This window comes from Oncorhynchus gorbuscha, linkage group LG19, assembly GCF_021184085.1.
Source record: "Oncorhynchus gorbuscha isolate QuinsamMale2020 ecotype Even-year linkage group LG19, OgorEven_v1.0, whole genome shotgun sequence".
Taxonomy (NCBI): Eukaryota; Metazoa; Chordata; class Actinopteri; order Salmoniformes; family Salmonidae; genus Oncorhynchus; species Oncorhynchus gorbuscha.
This window is the reverse complement of record NC_060191.1, coordinates 44585862-44597564: the sequence shown is the minus strand read 5'-3', so window position 1 is coordinate 44597564 and position 11703 is coordinate 44585862. Positions and strand designations below refer to the sequence as shown.

At 42.9% G+C, this 11703-nt stretch overlaps 1 protein-coding gene across 1 annotated transcript in view; it reads left to right on the top strand.

Moving 5' to 3' along the window:
• Positions 1–3078: 3078 nt before the first annotated feature.
• LOC124004895 (pleckstrin homology-like domain family B member 1) overlaps positions 3079–11703 on the top strand; it is a 115155-nt gene continuing 106530 nt past the window's right edge. The window contains exon 1 of the mRNA XM_046313717.1: positions 3079–3120. Within this exon, the coding sequence (XP_046169673.1) occupies positions 3094–3120 (27 nt within the window). The 5' untranslated portion in view covers positions 3079–3093. The remainder of the gene's footprint in view (positions 3121–11703) is intronic.

The window sequence follows — 11703 nt, the reverse complement described above, 5'->3', positions numbered from 1 at the left end:
TAATAAAAATGTGCTGGCTAACATTAGCTAGCAAACAGTACACTTGAAATGAAACTACTTTCTGTCAAAATTAGAAATGTGTAATATCTGAAAATGTAGCTAGCTAGACTATCTGTAACATGGAATGACGCTGGAGAGACGAAGCAGGTACGGGGAGTAAAACGTTTAACGGACATGGAACGAGACTGGAACAGTGTCAGCAAACAGGTAGCACAAACAAAAGACAATCAATACAGCAGCAAGGGAACTGACAAATATAGGGGAGGAAACAAACAGATGATGAGTGAGTCCAGGTGAGTCCAGTATTGCAGATGCGCGTGACGAAGGAAGGCAGGTGTGCGTAATAGGTGATAGGAGTGATGCAGGGCAGCCTGTCGCCCTCAAGCGCCGGGTGGGGGGAACGGGAGCGGACATGACAGTACCCCCCCCCTCTTCAGGCATCACCCGGCATCCCACCTGGGTGAACCAGCTGAGACATGGGTGCTGGGCAAGCCGGTAGGGGTGTGGGAGCCTGGCGAGCCGGTCGAGGCATCGGAGCCTAACATCCGGCTTAGGAAAGACGCCTGTCAATCCCGCTGCAGAGAGGTAGCCCGACAATCCAGAGGAGCGTGAAGTGGGATGGAAACCTGCCGAGCCAACCGAGGGAACGAAACCTCTCGAGCCAGCCAGGGCGTGGATGCCCGAAGGGCTAGCTTAGGCAACCCCGGTTCCATCGGTGGCGGAATCCACCCCGACGTCACCAACAAAAACAACAATAAAACAAACTCCTGGACCGGCTGGGCAAACAAGAACTGACGATCCGGCTGAGGCCCGATGTGAGATGGGCGCCATCCAAGCCAACCAGGGCAAGGAAGCGTGGAAGCCCAACGAGCTGGCTAGGCACCCCCGGTTCGATCGGCGGCGTCACCATACCAACCGGAACGCCAATACTCCCCGATGCTTCGTATGTTGGCTGCTGTATTCTGTCACATGGAATGACACTGGAGAGACGAAGCAGGTACGGGAGTAAAATATTTCATAAAGAACGGACATGGAACGAGACAGGAACAGTGTCAGCAAACAGATAAAACAAACAAAAGACAATCAATACAGCAGCGGGGAAAAAAACAAGGGAACTGACAAATATAAAGGAGGAAATAAGCAGATGATGAGTGAGTCCAGGTGAGTCCAATACCGCAGATGCACGTGACGAGGGAAGCGGGTGTGCGTAATAGATGATAGGAGTGAGTGATGCAGGGCAGCCTGGCGTCCTGAAGCGCTAGAAAGTGGAGAGCATACACATAACGCCCACTCATTATCTCAGCCAGTCACAGCTAGTGGGAAGTTTTTCTGTGGCTAAACCAACCAGGCTCGTAATTTATTGTATTTGTATTTACAGATGGCATACAAGTTTGACATTAAGGCACATGAAAGTTCCCATGTTCGAGAAGGCATTTCTGACAAAAAAAAAACACATTTTGATAAAAACATATTTTTAAAGTTCAAACGGCTCCCCTGTGAAGTCCTGACTTACGACATACACCTAGTTCCCTGAATCGGGTCACAAATGATGACCCACACACATAAACACCATAATATAATTTGTCCTCTGATACACTCCTCCCCAACTATGAAGACAATTAAATTCAGATGATAAGTTATGACCAAATGATAAGGATTCAGAAATACAATAGACCTGATAAACTACACTCTTCAAAAAAAAAATGTTGCTTCTACATTCACTGGACCATGCAACTGTCATGGAGGTGTGAAACACACTCACGTGATGAGTAACCTTACCTGAGACTTGAGCACAGCGGGCTAACACAGTGTTGTGGTGTGACAGAGACACGGGTTTGAACCCAGCTAGTCACACAACCAATGACCATCTCCAAGGGCCAGCAAGGATGATCTGTTGTGGGATTGTTTCTGGTCAAATCTGCATAACATAAATCTATTTATTTTCATAAAGTGATTTTTCAAGAGGGGGAGGGGGTCAGTAACACATATTTAACCGTTGATTTAGGGAGCAGGATAGTGCAATAAATAAGAAGGTATGAATGAATACGTAAGGGTTTTCTTCTGGGGAAAGAGAGGCGGACCAAAATGCAGCGTGGTGGTTATTCATGTTTAATTTATAAAGACACTCTACATGAACAGACTGAACAAAACAAGAAAAGTGAAAACCTAAACAGTCCTATCTGGTGCAAACACAGAGACAGGAACAATCACCCACAAAACCCAACACAAAACAGGCTACCTAAATATGGTTCCCAATCAGAGACAATGACTAACACCTGCCTCTGATTGAGAACCATATCAGGCCAAACATAGAAATAGACAAACCAGACACACAACATAGAATGCCCACCCAGCTCACGTCCTGACCAACACTAAAACAAGGAAAACACATACGAACGATGGTCAGAACGTGACAGAATAAGCATGCGTTGGATTAGTTCAGGGCTGACCTGATTTGTTCCTTGATTACTAGGAGTGAGGAGCAGCTGAAAGGATGAGAGGCGGCTGGGCAAGTTTGTAGTGGATTGGATCATGGAAAACATGGATGGAACAGACTGGGCGATGACATTAGAAGCCACAGAGAGGGAGATATTAAATAAAACAAATGTAGATGGTAATGGTTGTTGACACGGGGACAGGCAAATCCTTTGTGGTCATTCAAACAGATGGGCAACCGTGGAAAAATAAGGGGAAGGAGGGATATGGGGAGGGTGCTAATAGCAGCTCTTCCAGTGATAAAAGAGGGTGTGTCTTTTTTTTGCAAATGAATGAACAGGCAGATAAGCACTGAGCCAGGCTTTGTAAAGGGTCTCAAAGGAGAGAGAGGCAGTGGGGAGAGCAGGCCACAGACAATAGACTCAACAGAACACCATTATCATTGGTATGTTGTTAGAGAGTCTGATTTCAGGATTCAGTCTGTCAGAAAACTAACATCAGGACAGTGTTTAAGACACTGGTATTTGTGGTGTGATTACTGCATGGTTTGGTGAGCACAGTTTAAACTGTGCACAGTGGAGGTAGAACGGGAAGTGCTTCTGGACCTGCTGAGAATCCGTTGCATGTAAGAAGCAGCCTCTTCACCTGGACTCTAGGATGATGCTCAAGATGGTCCGCTTCAAGGTAAGCCACTATTCTCTGAAGTTGTTGTTTTAGTCAGTGCATGTGCACGGTGCACAATTAGCATAGCGCCGTCCGGGTTTGGCCGGGTTAGGCTGTCATTGTAAATAAGAATTTGTTCTTAACTGACTTGCCTAGTTAATAAAGGTTAAATGTAAATACATGTGAACATTTTATTTAAAGCTTTTTTATTAAACTGTCCCCTTTCCTTTTTATGTCACATGGTCTAGCACCATTATTAAACAATTGCTTTCATATTTGGTCTAATTCTTATTTCTGGAAAAGGCTTAAAATAAAGGTTCAAATCCAGGTCATGTGACATGATGTGGTCCTTCTGTAGCTCAGTTGGTAGAGCATGGCGCTTGTAACGCCAGGGTAGTGGGTTCGATCCCCGGGACCACCCATACGTAGAATGTATGCACACATGACTGTAAGTCGCTTTGGATAAAAGCGTCTGCTAAATGGCATATATTATTATTATTATATTATGATTGACCAAAATACATGGTCCTAGTATGACGCATGGTTCTAGCTATGTTATTGCTTTATTACGTATTTGCTAAATCTGTATTTTCTTTTTACGTCCAGCTTAGTAACTTAAAACTAATGTAAACCTGAATACTTTATTTGTATTTGTTGTTTTATAACCGCTTTATAAGCACTGTAAAAACTTCCAACAATATTTGTCAAGTGTTAAGTACTAGAAAACGTAAATTGTATTTCTAAACTCTATATTTGAAATTCAACATTCAACAGTTGTGTAGTGTCCATGTCACCTGTGTCACATGTGTCACGTTTGGCCATCTTAAACTGTAATTGCCCATGCTCTGACAGACCATTATACGGTTATCCACCCTCTTGATTAATCCTATCTAATACTCACATAGGAGATGGAATGTTGTATTTACTCAGTAGATTAGAGATGATTAAGGCCACTTATTCACAGGCGGTGGACATTGACCTTAGGGCTGCAGTTCAAAGGAGGCCGGCTGTTGTGGCCCATGTGGTTACACCCAGGCGATAATTATGCCACCAGGCTTCTCTTCCTGGGAAAGATAACACAACCTGGTTGGAGGTTGCCTGGGTTAGGGCTTGGGGTTGAGTGTCAACAACGGGCAATCTAGTTACCTTTGAGTAGGAGTTTAATGGTGTAGTAGAATATCATCATAAGACTGTCAGTATCCTTTCTACTCTGAACAGTTGGACTAATCTGATAAAGACATCAAATCTCTGGCATTTCATGGACGCCCAGAGAAGCACTACACTGTATTGTGTCAATTAATTAGGCCTACTAAAATACATTTGCCACTGTATATACTGTATACATGGTGTACTCTGTCAGTACTTCTGCTCAGTAGTCTTTAGTGTCAGGTTGGCAGACCACTCACTTTTCAGTGTTGTTCTCTTGATTTAGGCAAATCAGGATAATGTGAACAAATGCAAACAGTATTGAGCTCTTTTTCCCTGAGAAGGAACTTCCTATTTTTGATCATTCTCACATGTCATCCAGGATGCCAGTTGCCTTATCTGTCCCTTCAAGTCTGCCACTTTTAACAAGGCATACCTGTTAACTGAAATGCATTCCAGGTAACTACCTCCTGAAGCTGGTTGAGAGAATTCCAAGAGTGTGCAAACTGTCATCAAGGCAAAGGCTGGTTACACGGGCACCCTCATGGATATCATCCTAACCAACCTGCCCTCCAAATACACCTCTGCTGTTTTCAACCAAGATCTCAGCAATCACTGCCTCATTGCCTGCATCCGTAATGGGTCTGCTGTCAAACAACCACCCTTCATCATTGTCAAATGCTCCCTAAAAGATTTCAGTGAGCAGGCCTTTCTAATCGACCTGGCCGGGGTATCCTGGAATGATATTGACCTCATCCAGTCAGTAGAGGATGCCTGGTTATGCTTTGAAAGTGCCTTCCTCACCATCTTAAATAAGCATGCTCCATTCAAAAAATGTTGAACCAGGAAAATATATAGCCTTTGGTTCACCCCAGACCTGCCTGCCCTTGACCAGCACAAAAACATCCTGTGGCGTTCTGCATTAGCAGAATTTTACGGAGGCCTAGCAATCCTATTTGTTTCCAATTCCATCGAATAGCCCCAGTGATATGCAACTTTTCAGGGAAGTTAGGAACCAATATACACAGGCATTTAGGAAAGCTAAGGCTAGCTTTTTCAAACAGAAATTTGCATCCTGTAGCACAAACTCAAAAAAGTTCTGGGACACTGTAAAGTCCATGGAGAATAAGAGAACCTCCTCCCAGCTGCCCACTGCACTAAGGCTAGGAAACACTGTCACCACCGATAAATCCACTATAATTGAGAATTTCAATAAGCATTTTTCTATGGCTGTCAATGCTTTCCACTTGGATACCCTTACCCCAGTCAACTGCCCTGCACCCCCCACAGCAACTCGCCCAAGCCTCCCCATTTCTCCTTCACCCAAATCCAGATAGCTGATGTCCTGAAAGAGCTGCAAAATCTGGACCCCTACAAATCAGCCGGGCTAGACAATCTGGACCCTCTCCTTTTAAAATTATCTGCCGAAATTACTTCACAACCATGGCCTAATTATTGCCTTACCTCCCTTATCTTACCTCATTTGCACACACTGTATATAGATTTTTTTCTACTGTATTATTGACTGTATGTTTGTTTATTCCATGTGTAACTCTGTGTTGTTGTATGTGTTGAACTGCTTTGCTTTATCTTGGCCAGGTCGCAGTTGTAAATGAGAACTTGTTCTCAACTAGTCTACCTGGTTAAATAGAGGTGTTCTCAACTAGCCTACCTGGTTAAATAGAGGTGTTCTCAACTAGCCTACCTGGTTAAATAAAGGTGTTCTCAACTAGCCTACCTGGTTAAATAAAGGTGTTCTCAACTAGCCTACCTGGTTAAATAAAGGTGAAATTCCTTTTTTTTCTTTTTTCACTTTGAAGAATATAAAATATATTTTGATTTGTTCAACACTTTTTTCATTACTACATGATTCCATATGTGTTATTTCATAGTTTAGAAAATAGTAAAAATAAAGAAATACCCTGGAATGAGTACTATAGGTGTGTCTTTTGACTGGTACCATATATATATATTTAAAAATGTGGGTCTCAAAACAGGTGGGTCTCTGCCCCACCTACCCTGAATGATGGGTTGCCACTGGCTTGGGCCATGAGAGAGAATGTATGTCTGGGAGAGACAAAAAGAGAGCGTCTGTGTGCGCGTGTGTGTGTGTGTGTGTGTGTGTGTGTGTGTGTGTGTGTGTGTGTGTGTGTGTGTGTGTGTGTGTGTGTGTGTGTGTGTGTGTGTGTGTGTGTGTGTGTGTGTGTGTGTGTGTGTGTGTGTGTGTGTGTGTGTGTGTGTGTGTGTGTGTGTGTGTGTCTGTGTGTGTGTGTGTGTGTGAGAGAGAGAGAGAGAGAGAGAGAGAGAGAGAGCAGAGATGGAGAGATGGAGAGAGACAGAGAGGAAGAAAGAGATGTATAGAGACAGAGAGAGAGAGAGAAAGGAGAGAGAGAGAGAGCAGAGAGGAGAGAGACAGAGAGGAAGAGAGACAGAGAGGAAGAGAGACAGAGAGGAAGAGAGACAGAGAGGAAGAGAGACAGAGAGGAAGAGAGACAGAGAGGAACAGAGACAGAGAGGAGAGAGAGACAGAGAGGGATGGAGAGAGACAGAGAGGAGAGAGACAGAAGAGAGACAGAGGAAGAGAGAGAGAGAGAAGAGAGACAAGGGCGGAGATGGAGAGAGAGAGAGAGACAGAGAGAGAGAGAGAGAGAGAGAGAGAGAGAGAGAGAGAGAGAGAAAGCAAGAGAGAGGCAGAGATGGAGAGAGACAGAGGGAAGAGGAAATTGGATGCATTCTATTAGAGTATGTGGAATTTCCTTCCCATGATGCTTCAAACCTTAGTGGTGCTGTTGTGCGTGACTGACCCACTCCCAAACAGACTGTCAGCCTGATTTTGTTAGGGTCTTCCTTATCGTAACACTCACATGTTATTTTACGGAGGCCAAGCAATCCCATTTGTTTTTCATTTCCTAAAGCAGCGCATGGTATACAAAGGTATATAGTGAAACTGCTATTTGAATCTTAAAACAAAACCACTGTTTTCTTTCAAGTATTTGTTATTTCTGTCAACATTTTTTTGAGATTCAATAATTTCACAGAGACAAGTGGAATGAATTGTGTATTGTACCTCCATTATCTGAATATATTTAGGTTTCTTGACTTAGTTAATCATATTATAGCCCATGTTTTATACCTGTTTAGGATTTCCACCTCTAATTTTAAACTGTCACTGTTTTACACTAAACTCCCACTGGGTGGCACTCTTGTTGCATCATATTCAGAGCACTTCTGTATATCTCTGTATGGTTCTGTGGCCATATGAATCAGGAAACTCAGAGTATGAGTGCGAATGTAGGATCAGTTTTGCCTTTTAGATCATAATGAATAAGATTTCATAGACAGGAGGGACCTGATCCTAGATCACAACTCCTACTCTGATATGCTTCATACAGTACATACAGCCCTCATGTTGATTAGATAGAATATCCAACTGATTCTTGGTCATTTCCAGCTGTTCAGCAGTCTGTTGCAGAGTGTGAACTAGAATGGGAGAAAACATGAAGGGATAGTGAGTTTTGCTGGTTGTTTAAATCCCTCACGGCAACACTACTCAATGTGGTCTGTTGTCATATTCCAGCATAACACTATTAAAATGGAGAGTCATCTACTAACAGTGATTTACCTATTCACATGGTCATCTTGAGTTCTTAATTTATGCTGATGTTAATGTAGAAAATACTAACTAACAAACGAGAAAGGATATGTGGCTTCAGAACAGTAACATTTTACACATTTAGCCTGCAGCTAGTAGAAATATTGAATAATCTACTTGTACTTCTGGAGAAACGGTGACCCATTTCCTTGGAATCTCTGAATTCCTACTCTATTGTCGTCTGAAATCACTCCATGAATTTCCAGACCTGACAACAGTAACTGTTCCAGACCTGGAATAGGTTGTTTTGTTCACCGATTGAGACGCTGAAACCAGCTCAAAGGATCAAGTCGGTGCCTATCAATCCCTTTGACGTCTGTAATGAAGGTTTACTTCAAATTAGGCCCTGGGCCATTCATACATGCCCCTAACAGCCAATAGGAATTGAGTAGGAGGGGGGTAGGCGAAATATGCTATTCATTTCAAATGAAACGAAAGCAGAGGCAAGCTTTCTACTGACACAGCCTGTTGTGTCTTCATTTAGTTTAACAGTGTACTGTATGGATGCATCCCAAATGAAACCCGATTCCCTACATAGTGCACTTGATTAGGGTGCAATTTATCTTGCAACCTATGTGTTTGCAGTATGCAGATCAATAGTGGGCTGTTAATAAAGGGTATATTTAATAGGGGCTCCTGAGATCTTTATGTGTATTTATAGGGTATTTACAGGGACATGGTCTGGAGTAAGTGAAGATCATGTGTGACATACCTACAATACATTCGGAGATGTTCATCCTCCCTAGTTCATGCTCAAATTACACCCACACACACACGTTAAATACTTCATTTGAATCAACCAATCAAATTTACAAAAAAAAAGATCAGGTGCCTGTATGCATGGTACAGAAAGCACCTCCTTCCCCAAACAGCTGGGGTGCCCACGACAGCTGGAACAGAGCAGAATCTAGCCAATTGCTTTGTCCTAGTTTTCGTCAGGCCCTCAATCTGGAGGCCATCCACTGCAAGCATGTGGATGTGGCCGAGACTGACGAATATCAGCGTCACCAGCTTGCACCTACACCAAGGCTGTCCAAGCGAGCCACGAGGGGCTTGTATTTAAGCAGCTTCTAGGCAAAGGCCTGCTCCATGTATCTGAAGATCCTCTATGCAATCAATAGAATAGTCATGGATGTGGATGTAGAGAAAGCACTCAACCACCTGGATGAGGAGAGGCACTCAGTCAGTATTGGTCAATACAACCACCTGGACGAGGAGAGGAACTCAGACAGTATTGGTCAATACAACCACCTGGACGAGGAGAGGAACTCAGACAGTATTGGTCAATACAACCACCTGAACGAGGAGAGGAACTCAGACAGTATTGGTCAATACAACCACCTGGACGAGGAGAGGAACTCAGACAGTATTGGTCAATACAACCACCTGGACGAGGAGAGGAACTCAGACAGTATTGGTCAATACAACCACCTGGATGAGGAGAGGTATTCAGACAATATTGGTCAATACAACCACCGGGATGAGGAGGGGAACTCAGACAGTATTGGTCAATACAACCACCGGGATGAGGAGAGGAACTCAGACAGTATTGGTCAATACAACAATCATTAATTGGGTTTAAAGAGATAATGAGGTACACCTTATTTTCTCATCTCAAGTCTAATATCTGTGTAATGTACATGGGCAGAGTAGCATTCATTATGAATCTTTTTGAAACAGGTACTGTATGCCATACCTACAATACATGTGCAGGTGTTCATTCCCTAGTTCAAGCTCAAAATAATTCCTCATCATTTACACACACACACACACACACACACACACACACACACACACACACACACACACACACACACACACACACACACACACACACACACACACACACACACACACACACACACACACACACACACACACACACACACACACACACACACACACACACACACACACACACACACACAGTGGTTTGGGGGGGAATTTGACTTTGTGCAAGCCTATCTCTGTGGGGAGAGTAATTACATGTAAATAGACGGTTTAGACTTAGCGAAGTACAGACCACGCAAGGTTGATGAAAGAGTGCTGCTGCTTTCCAATCCACAGCTAACTCTGTAGGCAAATAGTTCTCTCCATCTTAAATTACTTCTCCATGTTTGAAAGGACTTTCCAAACATCTGACCCACTTTTGCCTGCCTGCTGATGCTTTTCCATCTTTCATTGAATTTCACATTCATGTTCTTCAAAGTAGTCACCCTTGATGACAGCTTTGCACACTCTTTGCATACTCTCAACAAGCTTCACCTGGAATGCTTTTCCAACAGTCTTGAAGGAGTTCCCACATATGCTGAGAACTTGTTGGCTGCTTTGCCTTCACTCTGTCATCCAACTCATCCCAAACCATCTCAATTGGGTTGAGGTTGGGTGATTGTGTTGGCCAGGTCATTTGATGCAGTACTCCATCACTCTCCTTGGTCAAATAGCCCTTACACAGCCTGGAAGTGTGTTGGGTCATTATATTGTTGAAAAACAAATGATATTCCCACTAACCTCAAACCAAGTGGGATGACATATCGCGGCAAAATGACCTGCAAAGCATCCACATTCCACCACACTTCCTCCTCCATGTTTCATGGTGGGAACCACACATGCAGAGATCATCCGTTCACCTACTCTGCGTCTCACAAAGACTTTCACTGGTCTAATGTCCATTGGTCGTGTTTCTTGGCCCAACCAAGTCTCTTCTTATTGGTGTCCTTTAGTAGTGGTTTCTTTGCAGCAATTCGACCATGAAGGCCTGATTCACACAGTCTCCTCTGAACAGTTAATGTTGAGATGTGTCTTTTACTTGAACTCCATGAAGCATTTATTTGGGCTGCAACTTCTGAGGCTGGTAACTCTAAGGAACGTATCCTCTGCAGCGGAGGTAACTCTGGGTCTTCTTTTCCTGTGGCGGTCCTCATGAGAGCCAGTTTCATCATAGCGCTTGATGTTTTTTTGCGACTGCACTCGAAGAAACTTGCAAAGTTATTGACATTTTCCTGATTGACTTAACTTAATAACTTAATATAGTTTCTCTTTGCTTATGTGAGCTGTTCTTGCCATAATATGGACTTGGTCTTTTACCAAATTGAGCTATCTTCTGTATACCACCCCTACCCTGTCACAACAAAACTGATTGGCTCAAACGCATTAATAATGAAAGAAATTCCACAAATGAACTTTTAACAAGGCACATTTGTTAACTGAAATGCATTCCAGGTGACTACCTCATGAAGCTGGATGAGAGAATGCCAAGTGTGCAAAGTGTGCAAAGCTGTCATCAATGCAAAGGGTGGCAACTTTGAAGAATCTCAAATATAAAATATATTTTGATTTGTTTATCACTTTTTGGTGACTACATGATGCCATATGTGTTATTTCCTAGTTTTGATGTCTTCACTATTATTATACATTGTAGAAAATAGTCAAATAAAGAAAACCCCTTGAATGAGAATGTGTCTCCAAACTTTTGACTGGTACTGTATATATACACTACCGTTCAAAAGTTTGGGGTCACTTAGAAATGTCCTTGTTTTTTAAAGAAAATCACATTTTCTGTCCATTAAAATAACATGAAATTGATCAGAAATACAGTGTAGACATTGTTAATGTTGTAAATGACTATTGTAGCTGGAAACGGCATATTTTTAATGGAATATATACATAGGCGTACAGAGGCACATTATCAGCCACCATCACTCCTGTGTTCCAATGGCACGTCGTGTAAGCTAATCCAAGTTTATAATTTTAAAAGGCTAATTGATCATTAGAAAACCCTTTTGCAATTATGTTAGCACAGCTGA